The sequence below is a fragment of the Somniosus microcephalus genome, unplaced genomic scaffold, assembly GCF_052327205.1.
Source record: "Somniosus microcephalus isolate GS21.2 unplaced genomic scaffold, FLI_Smic_1.0 unresolved_chr1, whole genome shotgun sequence".
NCBI lineage: Eukaryota > Metazoa > Chordata > Chondrichthyes > Squaliformes > Somniosidae > Somniosus > Somniosus microcephalus.
In genome coordinates, this window is record NW_028225179.1 from 447,793 (window position 1) to 470,525 (window position 22,733).

General features: G+C 50.3%; 1 protein-coding gene and 1 pseudogene across 1 annotated transcript; one reads left to right on the forward strand and one right to left on the reverse strand.

Moving 5' to 3' along the window:
- Positions 1-5,084: 5,084 nt before the first annotated feature.
- LOC147093063 (uncharacterized) overlaps positions 5,085-22,733 on the reverse strand; it is a 73,211-nt pseudogene continuing 55,562 nt past the window's right edge.
- On the forward strand, positions 10,040-20,873 carry LOC147093064 (uncharacterized). The gene is made up of 2 exons (XM_085974253.1): positions 10,040-10,419; positions 17,907-20,873. The coding sequence occupies exon 2, from the start codon at positions 18,487-18,489 to the stop codon at positions 19,309-19,311; it is 825 nt and encodes a 274-aa protein (XP_085830379.1). The 5' UTR covers positions 10,040-10,419; positions 17,907-18,486; the 3' UTR covers positions 19,312-20,873.

Below are 22,733 nucleotides of genomic sequence, written 5' to 3' on the forward strand. Positions count from 1 at the left end.
GGATTATGTTTCAACTGTATAAAACACTAGTTAGGCCTCCGCTAGAGAACAGAGTGCAGTTCTGGTCACCACATTACAGGAAAGATGTGATTGCACTAGAGAGGGTACAGAGGAGATTTACAAGGATGTTGTTGGGAGTAGCGAATTTCAGCTATGAGGAAAGACTGGATATGCTGGCTTTGTTTTCCTTGCAACAGAGGAGGCTGAGGGGAGACCTTATTGAGATGTACAAATTTATGAGGGGCATAAAGTGGATAGAAAGAACCTATTTCCCTTAGCAGAGGGGTCAAAAACCAGGGGGCACAGATTTAAAGCAATTGGTGGAAGGTTTAGAGGGGATTTGAGGGGAAATATCTTCACCCAGAGGGTTGTGGGGGTCTGGAACTCATTGCCTGAAGGGGTGGTAGAGGCAGGAACCCTAACCACATTTAAAAAGTACTTGGATGTGCACTTGGGATGCTGTAACCTGCAGGGCTACGGACCAAGAGCTGGGAAGTGGGAATAGGCTGAATAGCTCTTTGTTGGCCGGCGCGGACACGATGGGCCGAAATGGTCTCCTTCCGTGCTGTAACTTTCTATGATTCTATGAAACGGCCCTCAACAAAAGTCACAAATTACATTATCCGCGGCTGTAACCGGTGGACTATCTCTCTTCATCCTTCTCGACCTGTCTGCGAGCTTCACCACGGTTGATCACACCATCCTCCTCCAACGCCTCTCCTCCATTGTTCAGCCCAGTGGGACTTGTTGGTGTGATTACAGGATAGTCGCTGAGCCAGACCCCCGAAACAAGCTCGTGGAACAGGAAACATTGAGACGTCTGATTGATAGACTTTATTTCACAAATCAATGGTAAAAGGGAGCTGTTGACAGTGGCAGAAGGTGGGTGGTGGTGTTCCACAAGGATCAGTACTGGGTCCATTTTGGTATGAAGAATAGGGAGCTCACTTATCACTGGGAGGGTGCGAGTCGAGGTGGGGTAGAGGAACAAAGGGATCTCGGAGTACAAATACACAAATTACTAAAAGTTGCACCACAGGTTAGCAAGGCCATAAAAAAAGCAAACCAAACACTAGGGTTTATTTCTCGAGGGATAGAATTGAAAAGTAGGGAAGTTATGCTAAACATGTATCGAACCTTGGTTAGACCACACAGTTCTGATGAAGGGTCCCAGACCTGAAACGTTAACTCCGTTTCTCTCTCCATGGATGCTGCCCTGGCCTTTTCTGTTGTTATTTCAGATTTCCAGCATCCACAGTATTTTGCTATTGAATTTAAGGGGAGGCTGGACAAGCATATGAGGGAGAATGGAATAGAGGGTTATGCTGATAGATTTAGATGAGGAATAAGAACATAAGAAATAGGAGCAGGAGTAGGCCAATCGGCCCCTCGAGCCTGCTCCACCATTCAATAAGATCATGGCTGATCTGATCCTAACCTCAAATCTTCTATCACTCTGCATCCACCCGAACCCATGTGATCTCCCGGGAGAGGCGAAAAACCAGATAAAGACCCAATGGTCGATTTGGGAGAAAAAAATCTGGGAAATTCCTCTCCGACCCGTCTAGGCGATCGAAACTCTTCCAGGAGATCACTCTGTCCCTATATTTTCTACAGTACTTACCTTCTGTAAAGGCGATCTCCACCCCAGCCAGGAACAGGAATAAAACCATCTCCTGAAATCTAACACAGAATTAGAACACAGTAGGAGCAGAACAAGGCTACACGGCCCCTGGGCCCACAGGGCCATGACCATTCCGAACCTAGACTCATGTCCAATTTCCTGCCCGCTCCCCGTAACCCTTAATTCCCTTTACTTCTAGGAAACTATCTATTTCTGTTTTAAATTTATTTAATGATGTAGCTTCCACAGCTTTCTGGGGCAGCAAATTCCACAAACCTACCACCCTCTGAGTGAAGAAGTTTCTCCTTATCTCAGTTTTGAATGAGCAGCCCCTTATTTTAAGATTATGCCCCCTAGTTCTAGTTTCACCCATCATTGGGAACATCCTCACCGCATCCACCCGATCAAGCCCCTTCACAATCTTATATGTTTCAATAAGATCGCCTCTCATTCTTCTGAACTCCAATGAGTAGAGTCCCAATCTACTCAACCTCTCCTGACGGGAGGAGGCTCGAGTGGAGCTTGGACTGGTTGGGCCGAATGGTCTGTTTCTGTGCCGTATGTCCTATGTAATCCAATGTAACATAGTCTCATACCATCGTAGTTTCCTTTATTTAAATTCAGGACCCTAGTCTCTGAGTCAAATACTTCACTCTCCATCTTAAATGAAGAATTCTATCATATTATGATCGCTCCGCCCCAAGGGGCCTCGCACAAGATTGTTAATTATTCCTTTCTCATTACATAATACCCAGTCTAAGATGGCCTGATCTCTAGTTGGTTCCTCGACATATTGGTCCAGGAAACCATCCCATATACACTCTAGGAATTCTTCCTCCACAGTATTGTTACTAATTTGGTTAGCCCAAACTATATGTAGATTAAAGTCACCCATGATAACTGCTGTGCCCTTATTGCACGCATCTCTAATCTCCCATTTAATATCATCCCAAACCTCAGCATTACTGTTTGGGGGTCTGTATATAAATCCCCAGGGCCTGCTAATCTACATCTTAGGGTACTTAAATCAAATCAAATCAAATCAAATCAACTTTTATTGTCATTGTTAGTGCACAAGTGCAGTACAACGAAATGTAGGCTTGCGGCTCCCGAGAGTGTACATTTGGATTAAGACATTTAAACATTCAACATACATTTGGCTTGTAGTATATTAACATAAATATAACCATAATAAAGTGCATTGGCAGATGTGCAGGCTTTAGAGTTTATTTGTGGAGTTCAGTAGGATGACAGCCCTGGGAAAGAAGCTGTTCCTAAATCTGGTCGTACGGGTGCGAATGCATCTGTAGCGTCTCCCAGATGGCAGGAGGGCGAACAGACTGTGGCTGGGGTGGGTAGGGTCTTTGATGATGGACCGTGACCTCCGTAGACAGCATTTCTGGTATAAGTGCTCTATGGTCGGTAGCCGGGTGCCGGTAATGCGTTGGGCAGTTTTGACTACCCGCTGCAGGGCTTTCCGGTCATAGTATCTACAGCTGCCGTACCATACTGTGATACAGTTTGTCAGGATGCTCTCTATAGTGCAGCGGTAAAAGTTAGAGAGGATCAGGGGTGACAGATTACATCCCTTCAGCCTCCTTAGGAAATATAGGCACTGCTGGGCCTTCTTCACCAGAGAGGAGGTGTTGAGGGACCAGGAGAGGTCTTCCGTGATGTGGACTCCGAGTAACTTAAAGCTGTCCACCCTTTCCACCACAGCCCCATTGATGTGGATGGGGGTGTGACTTCCGCCTTTGGACTTCCTGAAGTCCACAATGATTTCTTTTGTCTTCTTGGTGTTAAGGGCCAGGTTGTTATCGGCGCACCACTTCACGAGATGCTGGACCTCCTCCCTGTAGGCTGACTCATCGTTGTTGGTGATCTGGCCTACTACCGTGGTGTCATCCGCAAACTTGATGATGGTGTTGGAACCATTAACAGCCACACAGTCGTGGGTGAAGAGGGAGTAGAGGAGGGGGCTCAGCACACATCCTTGTGGGGCCCCCGTGTTCAGGGTCGGGGGCGGGGGGGGAGGTGTGGTTACCTAATTTGACAGACTGGGGTCTGTTTGTTAGGAAGTCCAGGGTCCAGTTGCAGAGGGAAGTGTTCAGGCCAAGAGTTTGGAGTTTGCTGGCCAGCTTTTTGGGGACGATAGTGTTGAATGCTGAGCTGTCGTCTATGAACAGCATTCTGATGTAGGTCTCCTTACCATCTAGGTGATTCAGTGCCGAGTGTAGAGCAGTTGTGATTGCATCCTCCGTTGATCTGTTTGCACGATAGGCAAACTGGTGCTGGTCAAGAGAGGTGGGAACACTGGCTTTGATGTGAGCCAGGACCAGTCTCTCGAAACACTTCATTATGATGGGTGTGAGTGCGACAGGTCGATAGACATTCAGTCACGTCACAGCCGTTTGCTTTGGCACAGGAATAATGGTAGCAGTCTTGAAGCATGTAGAGACTACTGCCTGGGCCAATGACAGATTGAAGATGGAGGTGAAGACATCAGCCAGCTGATCAGCACATTCCTTGAGTACCCGTCCAGGGATGCTATCAGGTCCAGCAGCCTTTCGTGTGTTCACTCCGCGTAGAACACCCCTTACGTCGGAGGTCGACAGAGTGAGCACCTGGTCTTCCGGGGGTGGCAAGGCTTTGGTAGCCGGCTCCCTGTTGAAGGAAGTGGCCCTATAAATAGTAGATGCATTGCTGATCATCTTCCAAAATTCTATAGACTCTGGAACAGTTCCCATGGATTGGAGGGTAGCTAATGTTACCCCACTATTTAAAAAAGGTGGTAGAGAGAAAACGGGGAATTATAGACCGGTAAGCCTGACATCGGTAGTGGGGAAAATGCTAGAGTCCATTATAAAAGATGTAATAGCAGAGCACTTGGAAAACAGTGACAGGATCGGACAAAGTCAACATGGATTTACAAAAGGTAAATCGTGCTTGACTAATCTACTGGAATTTTTTGAGGATGTAACTGGTAGAATAGATAAGGGAGAACCAGTGGATGTGATGTATTTGGACTTTCAGAAGGCTTTCGATAAGGTCCCGCAGAAGAGATTAGCGTGTAAAGTAAAAGCCCATGGGATTGGGGGTAAGGTACTGTCTTGGATAGAGAACTGGCTGGCAGACAGGAAGCAAAGAGTTGGAATAAACGGGTCTTTTTTCGAGTGGCAGGCAGTGACTAGTGGTGTAACGCAGGGATCAGTGCTAGGACCCCAGCTATTCACAATATATATAAATGATCTAGACGAGGGAACTAGATGTAATATCTCCAAGTTTGCAGATGACACAAAGCTGGGTGGGCGTGTGTGCTGTGAGGAGGATGCCGAGAAACTACAGTATAATTTGGACAGGTTGGGTGATTATACTGCATCAGCCATGCATCTGCCCAATGTGGATTAATGCGAGGTTATCCACTTTGGTGGCAAAAACAGGAAGGCAGACTATTATCTGAACGGCAATAGATTGGGAGATGTGGAAATGCAACGAGACCTGGGCGTCCATGTGTACCAGTCGCTGAAGGTAAGCATGCAGGTGCAACAGGCGGTTAAGAAGGCAAATGGTATGGCACCTCTGACAGAGCAGCTGTCCCTCAGTACTGCCCTGGAGTGTCAGCTTAGATTACGTGCTCAAGTCTCCAGAGTGGGACTCAAACCCATGACCTTCTGACTCTAGAGGCGAGAGGGTCGCTCACTGAGCCGAGGCTGACCCCTCTTAATCTCCAGCCTATTTACTGGGGTTATCAGCATCTTCAAACTGCCCCCCAACCCCCTAATTGCCATTATTAACACAGAATAGTCCTTCATGTGATTAACAGCAGAATGGGACCAGTGCGCTCAGGTATGAACTCGCTGGTGTCTCAGCAGGTGAAATGAACTGGTGAATCCCTTTTCACACACTGAGCAGGGGAACGGCCTCTTCCCAGCGTGGGTGCGCTGGTGTTTCAGAAGAGCGGATGAGTGCGTAAACCTCTTCCCGCAGTGAGAGCAGCTGAACAGGCTCTCCCCAGTGTGGATGCGTCGATGCTTCTTCAGGCCCTTGGAGCATTTGAAACTCTTGTCGCAGTCGGAACATTTAAACGGCCTCTCGTCAGTGTGTACCAGCTGGTGTTCCTGCAGAGAGGTGAGACGAGTGAATCCTTTCCCGCACTCGGAGCAGGAGAACGGCCTCTCGTCAGTGTGAACCAGCTGGTGTTCCCGCAGAATGGAGGGACGAGTGAATCCTTTCCCACACTCGGAGCAGGTGAACGGCCTCTCGTCAGCGTGGACTCGCTGGTGCAGCCGCAGAGAGGAGGGACGAGTGTATCCTTTCCCGCACTCGGCGCAGGAGAACGGCCTCTCGTCAGTGTGAACCAGCTGGTGTTCCCGCAGAGAGGAGGGACGAGTGAATCCTTTCCCACACTCGGAGCAGGAGAACGGCCTCTCGTCAGTGTGCCCACGTTCGTGTACCAGCAGAGTGTGGGACTGGACAAATCCCTTCCCGCACACGGAGCAGGTGAACGGCCTCTCCCCGGTGTGATGTCGCTGGTGTATCACCAGGTTCGATGACTTAGCAAACCTCTTTCCGCAGTGAGAGCAGCTGAACGGCCTCTCGCCGGTGTGAATGCGTTGATGCCTCGACACATCCTCGGTGCTTTTAAAGCTCTTCTCACAGTCAGGGCACTTGCAGGGTCTCTCGTCAGTGTGAGCTCGCTGGTGCACCCGCAGTGAGTTAGAGTGGCTGAATCCCTTCTCGCACACGGCGCAGGTGAACGGCATCTCCCCGGTGTGAGCTCGCTGGTGTGTCAGCAGGGCGGATTGTTTAGTGAATCCCTTATCGCACACGGAGCAGGTGAACGGCCTCTCCCCGGTGTGAACTCGCTGGTGTGTCAGCAGGGTGGAGGAGAGAGTGAATCCCTTCCCGCACACGGAGCAGGTGAACGGCCTCTCCCCGGTGTGAACTTGCTGGTGCTGTATCAGGTTGCTGGATGTTCTGAAGCCCTTCTTGCAGTCGGAGCACTGAAAAGGTCTCTCATCGGTGTGAACACGCTCGTGTATCAACAGGTGGCAAGACTGGTTAAACCTCTTCTCACAGTGAGAGCAGGCGAATGGCTTCTCGTTGGTGTGAACTCGCCGGTGTCTCAACAGGGCGGATTGTTGAGTGAATCCCTTCCCGCACACGGAGCAGGTGAACGGCCTCTTCCCGGTGTGTACTCGCTGGTGTGCCCGCAGGGAGCCTGAATGAGTGAATCCCTTCCCACACACAGAGCAGGTGAACGACCATTTCACAGAGTGACTGCCTTGATGAGTCTCCAGCTCGGAGAGGCAACTGAATCGTATCCCGCATTCCCGACATTTGCACGGATTCTCCTCGCTTTGGTTACACTTGTGCCTCCCCAGGCTGCACCTTCGGTTGAATCCACGTCCACACACAAGACACGTGTGCAGTTTGCCCGCAATCTGATTGCTGCTTTCTGCTTCCATATGTCGATGATATTCAGGTCCCGATGAATCGAGTGACTCCGTCAGATCTTCGTGTGAAGTTTGCGTTAAGCTGCCTGTCTGCAATTCCGCCCCTTGCAAGAGACAGTAAAAGAGGTTTATATAAGTAATTAATGTAAATACAGGAGAGAAAATAAAGACAGACTGGCCTTTATACAGCGCCTTTCACGACCAACGGTTTTACAGCCAATGAATTACTTTTGAAGTGTAGTCGCTGTTGTAATGTGGGAAACACTGCAGCCAATTTGCATGATAAATAATGGCCAGGACACCGGGAATAACTCTCCTGCCCTTCTTCGAAATAATGGGATCTTTTATGTCCACCTGGACGTCTCATCCGAAAGACAGCCCTCCGACAGTGCGGCGCTCCCTCAGTACTGCCCCTCCGACAGAGCAGCGCTCCCTCAGTACTGCCACTCCGACAGTGCGGTGCTCCCTCAGTACTGACCCTCCGACAGTACGGCGCTCCCTCAGTACTGCCCCTCTGACAGTGCGGTGCTTCCTCAGTACTGCCCCTCCGACAGTGCAGCACTCCCTCAGTACTGCCCCTCCGACAGTGCGGCGCTCCCTCTGTGCTGCCCCTCCGACAGTGCGGCGCTCCCTCAGTACTGCTCCTCCGACAGTGCGGCGCTCCCTCAGTACTGCCCCTCCAACAGGGCCGCACCCCCGAAGCACCGCCCCCCCGACAGTGCGGCGCTCCCTCAGTACTGCCCCTCCGACAGTGCAGCGCTCCCTCAGTACTGCCCCTCCGACAGTGCGGCGCTCCCTCGGTACTGCCCCTCCGACAGTGCAGTGCTTCCTCAGTACTGCCCCTCCGACAGTGCGGCGCTCCCTCAGTACTGCCCCTCTGACAGTGCAGTGCACCCTCAGTACTGCCCCTCCGACAGTGCGACACACACTCAGTACAGCCCCTCCGACAGGGCGGCGCACCCTCAGTACCGCCCCTCCGACAGGGCCGCGGCCCCCAAGTACAGCTCTTCCGACAGTGTGGCGCTCCTTCGGCACTGCCCCGCAGCGTCAGCCTAGATTTATGTGCTCGAGTCCCTGGAGTGGGGACTTTGAACCCACAACTTTCTGACTCAGAGGTGAGGGTGCTCCCAATGGAGCCACTGGCTGGCTCTAAAGGTCTTTCACATCCTTGCTAAAGTGCTGTGGCTGGGGTAATTGTCACAGTCCCTTTAATCAGAGAAACACACGAGAGGGGGGAGGGAGTCCCTTTAAACGTGGAGGGGGTGGGTGTCCCTTTAAATGTGGCGGAGGTGAATGTCCCTTTAAATGTGGAGGGGGTGGGTGTCCCTTTAAATGTGGAGGGGTGGGTGTCCCTTTAAATGTGGAGGGAGTGGGGGTGGGTGTCTCTTTAAATGTGGAGGGGGTGGTTGTCCCTTTAAATGTGGTGGGTCTGGTGTCTCTTCAAATGTGGAGGGGGTGGGTGTCCCTTTAAATGTGCAGAGGCGGGGCCGCGCATGCTCATTCGGCCCCCTCACCACAACACCAGGCTGCCAGTGCGCCTGCGCGGGGCCTCCGGGGAGCATACGGAAGACGGGCCCGGTGAAGAGGCGGAATCAGCGGCCGGGGTAAAGTAAACTGTTGGGGAATCGATTTAAATCGAGGTGAGGGGGGGAGCGGAGAGCGAGATTATAGAGTAAAAGACGAGAAAAACCAAACCTGAGAGTCGGGCGGGCGGGACCTCCGTGGACACCGGACGCAGCGGATTGAGACGCGCGGGATGGCGAAGTGTGCCGGAGCAACGTGATTCAGACTGACAGGGGCGCTGACCAATAGGAAGAGGGCTGAGCTGGGAGGACTGAACTGGGCGGCCTGGTCCTGCAACTAATGGCGGCACGGCTAGGAGGCGGGACCCGCCCTCCCCGGCGCTGAGGCTGGGGCCCGGTTGTGACGTCATCACAGGAAGCGGCCCAATCAGGTGGATGGAGGCCGGCCCGGTGACTGACGGGAGCTCTGACCAATAGGACGAGGGCTGAACTGGGAGGACTGAACTGGGTGGCCTGGTCCTCCAACCAATGGCGGCGCGGCAAGGGGGCGGGGCCTCCTCTCCAGCTCAGGTGCTGGGGTCGATTGTGTCGCGCTGTCCCCAGGTGAGAGCAGCTCAGTCAGCACAGAGCTGGGGCTGGAATCTGGGAGAGGGGCCGCAGTCAGCACAGAGCTGGGGCTGGAATCTGGGAGAGGGGCCGCAGGCAGCACAGATCTGGGGCTGGAATCTGGGAGAGGGGCCGCAGGCAGCACAGAGCTGGGGCTGGAATCTGGGAGAGGGGCCGCAGTCAGCGCAGAGCTGGGGCTGGAATCTGGGAGAGGGGCCGCAGGCAGCACAGAGCTGGGGCTGGAATCTGGGAGAGGGGCCGCAGTCAGCACAGAGCTGGGGCTGGAATCTGGGAGAGGGGCCGCAGGCAGCACAGAGCTGGGGCTGGAATCTGGGAGAGGGGCCACAGTCAGCGGGCCTGGCAATGGGGCACAAGCTTCACAATAAAAGCTTCTTTCAAATGCACAATTGTTTCTTACAGACAGCCTTGGTCACTCTGCAAAAAAAACTGTTTAACAATTCATCATAACTCCCCTGCTTTAGGAGAGGCGGAGAGTGCAAAAGCAAGGAAGTTATATTGAAACTGTGTAAAAGAAGACTGGAGTCAGCTGTGGTTCAGTGGATAGCAGAGTCAGAAGGTTGTGGGTTCAAATCCCGCTCCAGGGACTTGAGCACATAAAGCGAGGCTGACACTCCAGTGCGGTGCTGAGGGAGCGCCGCACTGTCGGAGGGGCAGTGCTGAGGGAGCGCCGCAATGTCGGAGGGGCAGTGCTGAGGGAGCGCCGCACTGTCGGAGGGGCAGTGCTGAGGGAGCGCAGCACTGTCGGAGGGGCAGTACTGAGGGAGCACCACACTGTCGGAGGGGCAGTACTGAGGGACCGCCGCACTGTCAGAGGAGCAGTCCTCGGAGCGCCGCGCCATCGGAGGGGCAGTAGTGTGGAAGCGCCGCACTGTCGGAGGGGCAGCACTGAGGGAGCGCCGCAGTGTCGGAGGGGCAGTACTGACATTGTGCTGCACTGTCGGAGGGGCAGTACTGAGGGAGCGCCGCACTGTCGGAGGGGCAGTGTTGAGGGAGCGCTGCACTGTCGGAGGGGCAGTACTGAGGGCGTGCTGCACTGTCGGAGGGGCAGTACTGAGGGAGCGCCGCACTGTCGGAGGGGCAGTGCTGAGGGAGTGCTGCACTGTCGGGGGAAGCAATGCTGTGGGAGTGCTGCATTGTCGGAGGGGCAGTAATGAAGGAGCGCTGCAGTATCGGAGGTGCGGTCTTACAGGTGAGACGTTAAACCGAGGCCCCCGTCTGCCCCCTCAGGTGGACGTAAAAGTTCCTGTGGTGCTATTTTGAAAAAGTTATCCCCGGTGTTTTGAGCCCAATATTTATCCCTCAATCAACATGACGAAAAAACATTATCGGGTCATTATCACATTGCTGTTTGTGGGAGCTTGCTGTGCGCAAATTGGCTGCCGCGTTTCCCACATTACAACAATGAATACACTTCAAAAGTACTTCATTGGCTGTAAAGCGCTTTGGGACATCCGGTGGTTGTGAAAGGCAGTTAAGAAGGCAAATGGGTCGCTGGCCTTCATTACAAGAGGATTTGAGTACAGGAGTAAAGAAGTCTTACTCCAATTATATCTTCTTCTTAGGCAGTCCCTCGGAACCGAGGATGACTTGCTTCCACATTAAAAATGAGTTCTCAGGTGTAAGGGTAAACCGGGAGAGCTTCTTCTCCCCGAGACAGACCCTCTGATATAAAGGGTCGACTGGATCCATGTTTATCTGTAATTTAAACAGTGGTCTGGTCGAGTTCCGAGCTCTTTCCCCTAGAGGAGAGGGTAGAATGGGGGTCTTTAGTGTTAAATGGTTTCACCTGGGTCCATTGCTTCCATCGCATACCCATCGGTTCTTGTAGACAAACACACGTATCACTTGTCATTAATACAGTACATGGCCCCATCCAACGGGGCCCATTCCCTTTCTTCCGATAACTTGCGTCATTACTTGTTGACCTATTCTGGGCAACTCGTCTGGTTTACGTCCAGCATTCTGCCTTTCTAGATCTTTAATCTGTTGTTGGTTCTTTACTACTTTATTTAGTGCTTGTGCCTCCAGATTTAGTTGTACTAAGTACTGTATTGCCTTAATCTATCTTGCACTGGTCCTGCTCTTAAACACATTCTTTGGTTCTGTCTTCACAAAGGAGGACACAAATAACCTCCCAGAGATGTCGGGGGAACATAGGGTCTAATGAAAGGGAGGAACTGAATGAAATCAGTATTTGTAGGGAAATGGTGTTGGGGAAATTGATGGGATTGAATGCCGATAAATCCCCAGGGTCTGATAATCTACATCCTAGGGTACTTAAGGAAGTGGCCTTGAAATAGTAGATGCATTGCTGGTCATCTTCCAACATTCGATAGACTCTGGAACAGTACCCTTGGATTGGAGGGTAGCTAATGTTACCCCACTGTTCAAAAAAGGTGGTAGAGAGAAAATGGGGAATTATAGACCGGTAAGCCTGACATCGGTAGTGGGGAAAATGCTAGAGTCCATTATAAAGGATGTAATAGCAGAGCATTTCGAAAAAAGTGACCGGATCGGACAAAGTCAACATGGATTTACAAAAGGTAAATCATGCTTGACTAAGCTATTGGAATTTTTTGAGGATGTAACTGGTAAAATAGATAAGGGAGAACCAGTAAATGTGGTGTATTTGGACTGTCAAAGGGCTTTCGATAAGGTACCGCATAAGAGATTAGTGTGTAAAGTTAAGGCACATGGGATTGGGGGCAAGGTGTTGACTTGGATAGAGAACTGGTTGGCAGACAGGAAGCAAAGAGTTGGAATAAACGGCTCTTTTTCCGAGTGGTAGGCAGTGACTAGTGGGGTACCGCAGGGATCGGTCCTTGGACCCCAGCTATTCACAATATATATTAATCTGGACGAGGGAACTAGATGTAATATCTCCAAGTTTGCAGACGACACAAAGCTGGGTGGGCGTGTGTGCTGTGAGGAGGATGCCGAGAAACTCCAGTATGATTTGGACAGATTGGGTGATTGGGCAGAAGCGTGGCAGATGCAATATAACGTGGATAAATGCGAGGTTATCCACTTTGGTGTCAAGAACAGGAAGGCAGATTATTATCTGAATGGCAATAGATTGGGAGAAGGGGAAGTGCAACGAGACCTGGGCGTCCTTGTTCACCAGTCGCTGAAGGTAAGCATGCAGGTGCAGCAGGCGGTTAAGAAGGTAAATGGTATGTTGGCCTTCGGAGCAAGAGGGTTCGAGTACAAGAACAAGGATGTCTTGCTGCAGTTGTACAGGGCCTTGGTGAGACCACATCTTGAGTATTGTGTGCAGTTTTGGTCGCCTTATCTGAGGAAGGATGTTCTTGCCATGGAGGGAGTGCAGCGAATATTCACCAGACTGATACCTGGGATGGCAGGAATGACGTATGAGGAGAGATTGGGTCGATTGGGCTTATATTCGCTGGAGTTTAGAAGAATGAGAGGGGATCTCATTGAAACTTATAAAATTCTGAATAGACTGGACAGACTAGATGCAGGAAGGATGTTCCCGATGGTCAGGGAGTCCAGAACCAGGGGTCACAGTCTAAAGATAAGGGATAAGCCATTTAGGATAGAGATGAGGAATTTCTTCACCCAGAGAATGGTGAACCTGTGGAATTCTCTACCACAGAAGGCAGTTGAGGCCAATTCATTAAATATATTCAAGAAGGAGTTGGATGTATTTCTTAAGGCTAAAGGGATCAAGGGATATGGGGAGAAGGCAGGGACAGGGTACTGAATTTGGATGATCAGCCTTGATCTCATTGAATGGCGGAGCAGGCTCGAGGGTAGGGAAATTATTGGAAAAATTCTGAGGGACAGAATTGGTCTCCACTTGGAGAGGCAGGGATTAATTGGTCGAGGGAAGATCGTGTCTCGCCAATTTGATTGAATTTTTCGAGGGGTGACTAGGTGTGTGGATGAGGGTAGTGCAGTGGATGTGGTTTACATGGATTTCAGTAAGGCTTTTGATAAAGTCTCGCATAGTAGACTGGTCAGGAAGGTAAGAGTCCATGGGATCCAGGGTGCCTTGGCAAATTGGATCCAAAAATGGCTTAGTGGCAGAAGGCAGAGGGTGATGGTGGAAGGTTGTTTTTGTGACTGGAAGCCTGTGTCCAGTGGGGTACCGCCGGGATCGGTGCTGGGTCCCTTGCTGTTTGTGGTCTACATTAATGATTTGGATGTGAATGTAAAAGGTATGATCAGTAAGTTCGCAGATGACACGAAAATTGGTGGGGTGGTAAATGGCGAGAAGGGAAGCCTCAGGCTACAGGACGATATAGATGGGTTGGTCAGATGGGCGGAACAGTGGCAAATGGAATTTAACCCTGAAAAGTGTGAGCTGATGCATTTTGGAGGGACTAACAAGGCAAGGGAATACACAATGAATGGTAAGACCCTAGGAAAGACAGAGGATCAGAGGGACCTTGGTGTGCATGTACATAGATCCCTGAAGGCAGCAGAACAGGTGGATAAGGTGTTTAAAAAGGCATATAGGATACTTGCCTTCATTAGCCGAGGCATACAATATAAGAGCAGGGAGGTTATGATGGAGCTGTACAAAACACTGGTTAGACCACAGCTGGAGTACTGTGTGCAGTTCTGGTCGCCACACTATAAGAAGGATGTGATTGCTTTGGAGAGGGTGCAGAGGAGATTTACCAGGATGTTACCTGGGCTGGAGCGCTTCAGCTATGAAGAAAGACTGGACAGGCTGGGGTTGTTTTCCTTGGAGCACAGAAGGCTGAGGGGGGGACCTGATTGAGGTGTACAAAATTATGAGGGGCATAGATAGGGTAGATAGAAAGGAGCTTTTTCCCTTAGTAGAGGGGTCAATAACCAGGGGGCATAGATTCAAGGTAAGGGGCAGGAGGTTTAGAGGGGATTTGAGGAAAAACTTTTTCACCCGGAGGGTGGTTGGAATCTGGAACTCACTGCCTGAAAGGGTGGTAGAGGCAGGAACTCTCACAACATTCAAGAAGCATTTAGATGAGCACTTGAAATGCCATAGCATACAAGGCTACGGATCAAGTGCTGGAAAATGGGATTAGATTAGACAGGGCTTGATGGCCGGCGTGGACACGATGGGCCGAAGGGCCTCTTTCTGTGCTGTATAACTCTATGACTCTATGGTCGAATGGCCTACTCCTGCTCCTATCTTCTATGTTTCTATGAACCCCAGGACCAGGCCCCTATGGGGAATAGGTATGCAGATCTAGGCGCAAAACTAGCTGCGGAAGAAATGCAACCAGAGGACGCATTCAAAAACAAAATGAATATGGTCATGATAGTCAGTGGGGTACAGGAAGTGAATATAATGGAGCTACAAGAAAATACTAGTAAAGAGCAAAAGGAGAAATGGAGACAAGCTGGCGCGCAATTACAAGATGGAATTTGGAAATGGGGCCCACGTAACCAGGTGGTGGCACCGGAATGTTGTAGACAACAACTGATGGCGCTATACCATAGTGTAACACATACTGGCAGAAGTAACATGTTGCACCTACTGACACAGTACTGGTGGTGACCAAAGATAGGTCGGGAAGTAGCGAAATATTGCCACCGCTGTATAATATGCACTAAGAATAATGTAGGACAGAGATGTCGAGTTAGAGTAGCAAACCAACCCAGGCCCCAAGGACCCTGGGAAAACTTACAAATTGACTTTACCGGCCCCTTAGCGCAGGACCGGGGGAAGAAATATTGCCTGGTAATAATTGACCAATTTACCAGGTGGGTGGAAGCCTTTGCCACCCGAGATTGCTCTGCACAAACAGTTGCACTAATATTGGCTACCGAGGTTATACCCCGTTGGGGAGTGCCTCTGCAAATTGACTCAGACAACGGCACTCATTTCACCGGCAAAATAATGAAAATCTGTAAGCTGCTACATGTGACACAAAAATATCACATACCATATCACCCCCAGAGCTCGGGGATGGTAGAAAGAATGAATAGGACACTGAAAAACGCGCTGACAAAAGCCATCCAAGAAACAGGGAAGGGATGGTCGGAATTATTACCCAGCATACTAATGAGGCTGCGAGCCACCCCAGGACAAACGACCGGACTGACCCGCTATGAATTAATGATGGGACGAGCTATGAGACTACCAGAGGATTTGGCTGGAGGGGTGGGAAACATAGAAACATAGAAGATAGGATCAGGAGTAGGCAATTCGGCCCCTCGAGCCTGCTCCGCCATTCAATGAGATCATGGCTGATCATATATCAAGGAGCGCAGAGATCGAGGAGGGTTGTGGGGCTGGAGGAGGTTACAGAGATAGCGAGAGACCGAGGGCCATGGAGGGATTTGAGAACAAGGATGAGATTGCTGGACCAGGAGCGAATGTAGGTCAGCGAGCACAGGGTGAACGGGACTTGGTGCGAGTTAGGACACAAACAGTCGAGTCTGGAGGTAACAAAGGTTTGGATGAGGGTTTCAGGCAGGAAACGTGGCAGTGAATTCACTCACACCAAGCTCGCACAGATAGCAGTGTGATAATGGCCAGATAATCTGTATTGGTGATGTTGGGTGAGCGATAAACATTGGCCCCAGGACACAGGGTGAACTCCCCCTGCACTTTTTAGGTTTTTAAACTGTCATTCAAGTTTCCCTCCCTCTATTGTGAAGGGCGGGTATCCGCTGGGATACAGTCCCACAGTCACTGGTTGCCTTCTAGTGCCCCTCCGAGTGGCCAATGTGTGAGGGTGTGCAGTGACTGTTGGCAGCCTATTCAACCTTGGGGGGCATCACAGACAAAATCAAACCCCCTTTGCAGACTCGGCCTTTGCTGCCGGGGTGACTGGACAGTGATCAGTAGCAGGAGCCCAGGGCACTGAGGCTAACTGCAGTCTCCCCAACTGCATCCCAGGCCGGGATCAGCTGAACACCCCCACAGTGTGCAGCTGGAATGTGCAACCTATCCTGGGGAGCGGGGGAAAGGGAGGTCAAGGGTCAGCACAGAATGTCAGTCGACCTTGACCCCCAGACTCCCTCAATCATTGAATCATAGAAATTTACAGCACAGAAGGAGGCCATTCGGCCTATCTTGTCCGTGCCGGCCGACAAAGCTATCCACCCTAATCCCACTTTCCAGCACTTGGTCCATAGCCCTGTAGGTTACGGCACTTCAAGTGCATATCCAAGTACTTTTTAATGTGATGAGGGTTTCTGCCTCTACCACCCTGTCAGGCAGTGAGTTCCAGACCCCCACCATCCTCTGGGTGAATGAATTTTTCCTCAAATCCCCTCTAAACCTCCGACCAATTACTTTAAATAATAATAATAATAATTCAACTTTCTATGCCTCCTGGTTATTGACCCTTCTGCTAAGGGAAATAGGTCCTTCCTATCCACTCTATCTAGGCCCCTCATAATTTTATACACCTCAGTTAAGTTTCCCCTCAGCCTCCTCTGTTGCAAAGAAAACAACCCCAGCCTATCCAATCTTTCCTCATAGTTAAAATTCCCCAGCCTAGCCAACATCCTGGTAAATCTCCTCTGTACCCTCTCTAGTGCAATCACATCCTTCCTGTAATGTGGTGACCAGAACTGCACGCAGTATTCTAGCTGCGGCCTAACTAGTGTTTTATACAGTTCAAGCATAACCTCCTGCTCTTATATTCGATGCCTCGGCTAATAAAGGCAAGTATCCCGTGTGCCTTCTTAACCACCTTATCTACCTGTCCTGCTACCTTTAGGGATCTGTGGACATGCACTCCAAGGTCCCTCTGATCCTCTGCACTTCTCAGTGTCCTACCATTTATAGTCTATTCCCTTGCCTTGTTAGCCCTCCCCAAATGCATTACCTCGCACTTCTCCGGATTGAATTCCATTTGCCACTGTTCTGCCAACCTGACCAGTCCATTGATATCTCCCTGCAGTCTGCAGCTTTCTTCTTCATTATCAACCACACGGACAACTTTTGCATCATCTGCAAACTTCTTCATCATACTTCCTACATTCCAGTCCAAATCATTGATAGAGACCACTCAGCAGGAACACGTTCTATTGACGTCATGATGTTTCCACCTTTTATGACATCAAGACATCCAAGTGCGCGTCACACGCCACCCGCCCACTGCTCCTGCGATCTCTCTCCCTATTGGTCGGCGGACACGTCAATCCCACCCGCTGCCAGTGGTCACGTGCCCCTGAGGCGCTCTCTGGCTCCGCCCGAGTGAAGTCGCTCCATTCGGTGCCTGCGGAGCGCTCGGTCTCTCAGGTTTGGATTCCCCGTTATTCTCTCCCCTCCTCTGATCTCAATCGGATCTGGGGGAAAACTCACTTTCCCTCACTGATTGCGGCTCTTCACCAACACCGACTTTACAAAGAAAGCCCCGCGCGGCAGCCTGGAGCTCGGGCCCAGCGCGCAGGCGCGGGGGTGGATGATTGACAGGGGCCCAGGGTGTGTGTTGAGCATGCGCGGTGCGGGCCGGGCGCCTGTGGAGCAGGAGAGGGCGGGGCCATGGGGCGCATGCGCAGTGTCAGCCACAACTCAGCGCGGCGGCCAGAGCGCTTTCTGGAGCGCGGGGGCTTGTGGGGATTGCAGCCGCCATTACTGTTGATTCTTTCAACCAACCTGTGCAGCAACTGGAGCCTGAAAATCAGCTTCACTGCCCCTGGGCTGGGAAAGAGCGTCATGAGACAACATTCTCCCTCTTACCCCTTTCTACACTCCTTTTACAGGGTTTTAGAAGTGGAGCATTTACAGACAGGAAACTCAGACCAAACACCACGTCAGGATCTGACAGAGTCGCTCGATTTATCAGGACCTGAATATCATCGGCTTTTGCACATGGAAGGAGAGAGCAAGGATCACAGTGCAGACAAACCGCACACATGTTCCGTGTGTGGACCTGCCTTCAGCCGATTGCCTGACCTGGCGAGACACGTGCACCATCACACCGGGGAGAAACCGGGTAAAGGTGGGGATGGTGGGAATGGATTCAGTTCCCTGTCTACGTTAGAAGTTCATCCGCACAGTCACCCCGGGGACAGTCCGTTCACCTGCTCCGTGTGTGGGAAGGGATTCACTAAGACATCCATCTTGCGAACACACCAGTGAGTTCACACTGAGGAGAGGCCGTTCACCTGCTCCGTGTGTGGGAAGGGATTCACTCAGTCCTCAACTCTGCTTGAACACCAGCGAGTTCACACTGGAGAGAGGCCGTTCACCTGCTCCGTATGTGGGAAGGGGTTCACTCAGTCCTCAACTCTGCTTGAACACCAGCGAGTTCACACTGGGGAGAGGTGGTTCACCTGCTCCATGTGTGGGATGCGATTCATATGCTCATCCAACCTGCTGAGACACCAACGAGTTCACACTAATGAAAGGCCTTTCACCTGCTCCGTGTGTGGGAGGGGATTCACTCAGTCATCCAACCTGTTGGCACATGGGCAAGTTCACACTGGAGAGAGGCCGTTTAAATGTTCTGACTGTGGGAAGATGTTTAAAAGGTCCGGAGATCTGAAGGGACACCAGTGTACTCACATTGGGGAGAAGCTGTTCGCCTGCTCTGTGTGTGGGAAGGGATTCACTCAGTCATCCAACATGCTGACACACCAGCGAGTTCACACTGGGGAGAGGCCGTTCACCTGCTCCGTGTGTGGGAAGGGATTCACTCAGTCATCCAACCTGTTAGCACATGGGCAAGTTCACACTGGAGAGAGGCCGTTTAAATGTTCTGACTGTGGGAAGAGGTTTAAAAGCTCCAGCAATTTGATGACACACCAGCGTACTCACACTGGGGAGAAGCTGTTCACCTGCTCCGTGTGTGGGAAGGGATTCACTCTGTCATCCAACCTACTGACTCACCAGCGAGTTCACACTGGGGAGAGACCATTTAAATGTTCTGACTGTGGGAAGAGGTTTAAAAGGTCCGGAGATCTGAAGGGACATCAGCGTACTCACACTGGGGAGAAGATGTTCACCTGCTCCGTGTGTGGGAAGGGATTCACTCGTTCATCCTACCTGCTGACACACCAGCGAGTTCACACTGATGAGAGACCATGTAAATGTTCTGACTGTGGTAAGAGCTTTAAATGGCCGAAGGACCTGAAGAGACACCAGCAAGCTCACACTGTTCTGTAGCACAGGGCTCTGCGGACAGCTAGGGTGTCATGAACATGGAATGGATGAATGTTTTTTAAATTCTTGTACTGCTGTTTAATCTTTAAGACTGTTGTGCTGATGATTACCTTCATTTGACACTTCATGGTGTTCCATAGAATGTACAGCACAGAAACAGGCCATTCGGCCCAACTGGTCCATGCCAGTGTTTATGCCCCACACCCACCCTACTTCAATTAACCCGATCAACATCTCCTCCCATGCCTTTCTCCCTTGTGTGGCTTCCCCATAAATGCATCTGTGCTGTTCACCTCAACCACTCCCTGTGGTAGCGAGTTCCCCATTCTCACCATTCTCAGGGTAAAGACATTTCTCCTGAATTCCCTACTTAATCTATCAGAGACTATTTTATATTGATGGCCTATAAATATGATGAGATTCTGTTAAGCTGACCCGTATGTTGTTGTACTTTGTCTTTGACCCCTACATAAACGTGAGGTCATACAAAACTCGGCTGCCTGTGTCCTAACTCGCACCAAGTCCCGTTCGCCCATCACCCCTGTGCTCGCTGACCTACGTTGGCTCCCTGTTAAGCAGCACCTTGATTTCAAAATTCTCATCATTGTTTTTCAAATCCCTCCATGGCCTCGCCCCTCCCTTTCTCTGTAATCTCCTCCAGCCCCACAACCCCCCGAGATATCGGTGCTCTTCCAATTCTGGCCTCTTGTGCATCCCTGATTTTAATCACTCCACCACTGGTGGCCGTGCCTTCTGTTTCCTAGGCCCTAAGCTCTGGAATTCCCGCCCAAAACCTCTCCGCCTCGCTACCTCTCTTTCATAAGAACATAAGAAATAGGAGCAGGAGTCGGCCATACGGCCCCTCGAGCCTGCGCCGCCATTCAATAAGATCTTGGCTGATCATCGACCTCAACTCCACTTTCCCGCCCGATCTCCATATCCCTTGATTCCCCCAGAGTCCAAGGATCTATCGATCTCAGCCTTGAATATACTCACCAACTCAACTTTCCTCCTTTAAGACGCTCCTTAAAACCTACCTCTTTGACCAAGCTTTTGGTCACCTGCCCTAATTTATCATTATGTGGATCGGTGTCAAATTTTGTCTTAAAATACTCCTGTGCAGCACTTTGGGATGTTTTACTACATTAAAGGCGCTATATAAATATAAGTTGTTGTTGTTCTGATGAATGAAACATTACTGAGCCCCTGTACCCGTGTTATGGGATGAAGTGCCAGACAAGTGAAGGCACAACGTCTGGGTGTGAATCTGATAACCTCACGGACCGTATAGGTGTGATAACCAGATGGGCTTGTGGTTATAGTCTGGTCACAGATGGACTAAATGCCCTGAGATAGCAGGAGTTCAGGAGGCGGTCAACAGACGGGTCCAAACAATCCCATTTCCTGAGCGGTAACCAAGCTTGTGTATAAGAACAGGCCACTTAAGCCGTTGTCAGTTGGAACAGACTCGAGAAGGTCGCGTGTGAATCCACTGTACTTCTATTCTCCAGATTGAGGGAATTATCACCCGATCTGTGTTATGCAGCGCTCTTAATAAAGCCTGGAGAGACAATTTGTGTTCTTGTGAGCTTGATTATCTGGTATTCGAAACCCTGGGACTCCCGATCATTAGAGTCAACGTCAGTGTGTGGAAAGGGATTCCCTGGTGTATCCCACCCACTGACACACCAGAGTGTCCACATTGTGACACCGGTGGGTCGATTCCACTGTTTCCGATGCCTTTAATCACATCCAGGACTGAACCATGTTAATTCAGGCAACTGGGGCTTGTTAATGTTAAGAGCCCCCAATAACTGGGCTGGATTTAAAGATTATTCCCTGTTCTCTCAGTACTAGTGAGCAGAGAGAAGCTGATGTTATAGAATCATAGAGCACAGTAGGATGCCTTTCGGCCCATCATGCTGGTGCCGGCTCTCTGAAGGAGCGATGCGATTAGTCCCACTGCCCTGCTCTTTCCCCACAGCCCTGCAAATTTCTGCTTTTAGTATATATCCAATTCCCTTTTGAAAGTTACTGTTGAATCTGCTTCCACCTCCCATTCAGGCAGTGCATTCCAGATCATCACAATTCGCTATGTAAAAAAAGTCTCCTCATTTCCTCTCTAGATTCTTTTGCCAATGATCTGAAATCTGTGTCCTCTCGTTACCGACCCTCCTGCCAGTGACAACAGCTTCTCCTTGTTTGCTCGATCAAAACCCCTCATAATTTTGAGCTCCTCGATCACAGCTCCACTTAACCGTCTCAGCTCCAAGTTATATTGCCGTTGTTTTGTGAATTGTTGCTGTGATTGAGGTGCTGGATGTCCGTGCCTGGGGAATGGGACATTCTATCCTCATGAGCACCAAGTGTCAGCATCCAGCAATCTCTGGTCAGGGACTGTCTTTTTAAACTGCCTCACCTGAGCTTTTTGACTCCCTGATTTCATTATTAAAGATTTCAGAGTTTTTGCAGAGTGATCAAGGCTGAACAGATAAATGTGAGGTATTACATTTTTGTAGGAAGAATGGGGAGGTCACTTATCACTTGGAGGGTGCGAGTCTAGGTGGGGTAGAGGAGCAAAGGGATCTCGGAGTACAAATACACAAATCACTAAAAGTTGCGACACAGGTTAGCAAGGCCATAAAAAAAGCAAACCAAGCACTAGGGTTTATTTCTAGAGGGATAAAATTGAAAAGTAGTGAAGTTATGCTAAACCTGTATCGAACCTTGGTTAGACCACACTTAGAGTAAAGCGTACAGTTCTGGTCGCCATATTATAAAAAGGATATAGAGGCACTGGAGAGGGTGCAGAGAAGATTTACAAGGATGATACCAGAAATGCGAGGGTATACATATCAGGAAAGGATGAACAGGCTGGGTCTCTTTTCTCTTGAAATAAGAAGGCTGAGGGGTGACCTAATAGAGGTCTTTAAAATTATGAAAAATGTTGATAGAGTGGATACAGAGAGAATGTTTCCACTTGTGGGGAAGAGCATAACTAGAGGCCTCAATATAAGATAGTCACCAAGAAATCCAATAGGGATTCAGAAGAAACTTCTTTACCCAGAGAGTGGTGAGAATGTGGAACTCGCTGCCACAGGGAGTGGTTGAAGTGAATAGTATCGATGCATTTAAGGGGAGGCTAGACAAGCATATGAGGGAGAAGGGAATCGAGGGTTATGCTGATAGATTTAGATGAGGAAAGACGGGAGGAGGCTCGAGTGGAGCATAAACACCGGCATGGACTGGTTGGGCCGAATGGCCTGTTTCTGTGCCGTATATCCGATGTAATCTATGTCAAGTATCCCAGCTGGCTTAGCTCCAGGCACTTTAGCTCAGTGGGTAGCACTCTCTAGGTGGGAGGGGCTAGGAGTGAGCCAGGTGTGACTGGTTGCCTAATTGCAGCTGGGTGTTGGAGGAAGTTT

What these genes read in the sequence shown, in the direction of transcription:
- LOC147093064 (XM_085974253.1), top strand. Translation starts at nt 18,487, where the DNA reads ATGTGTGGGATGCGATTCATATGCTCATCCAACCTGCTGAGACACCAA.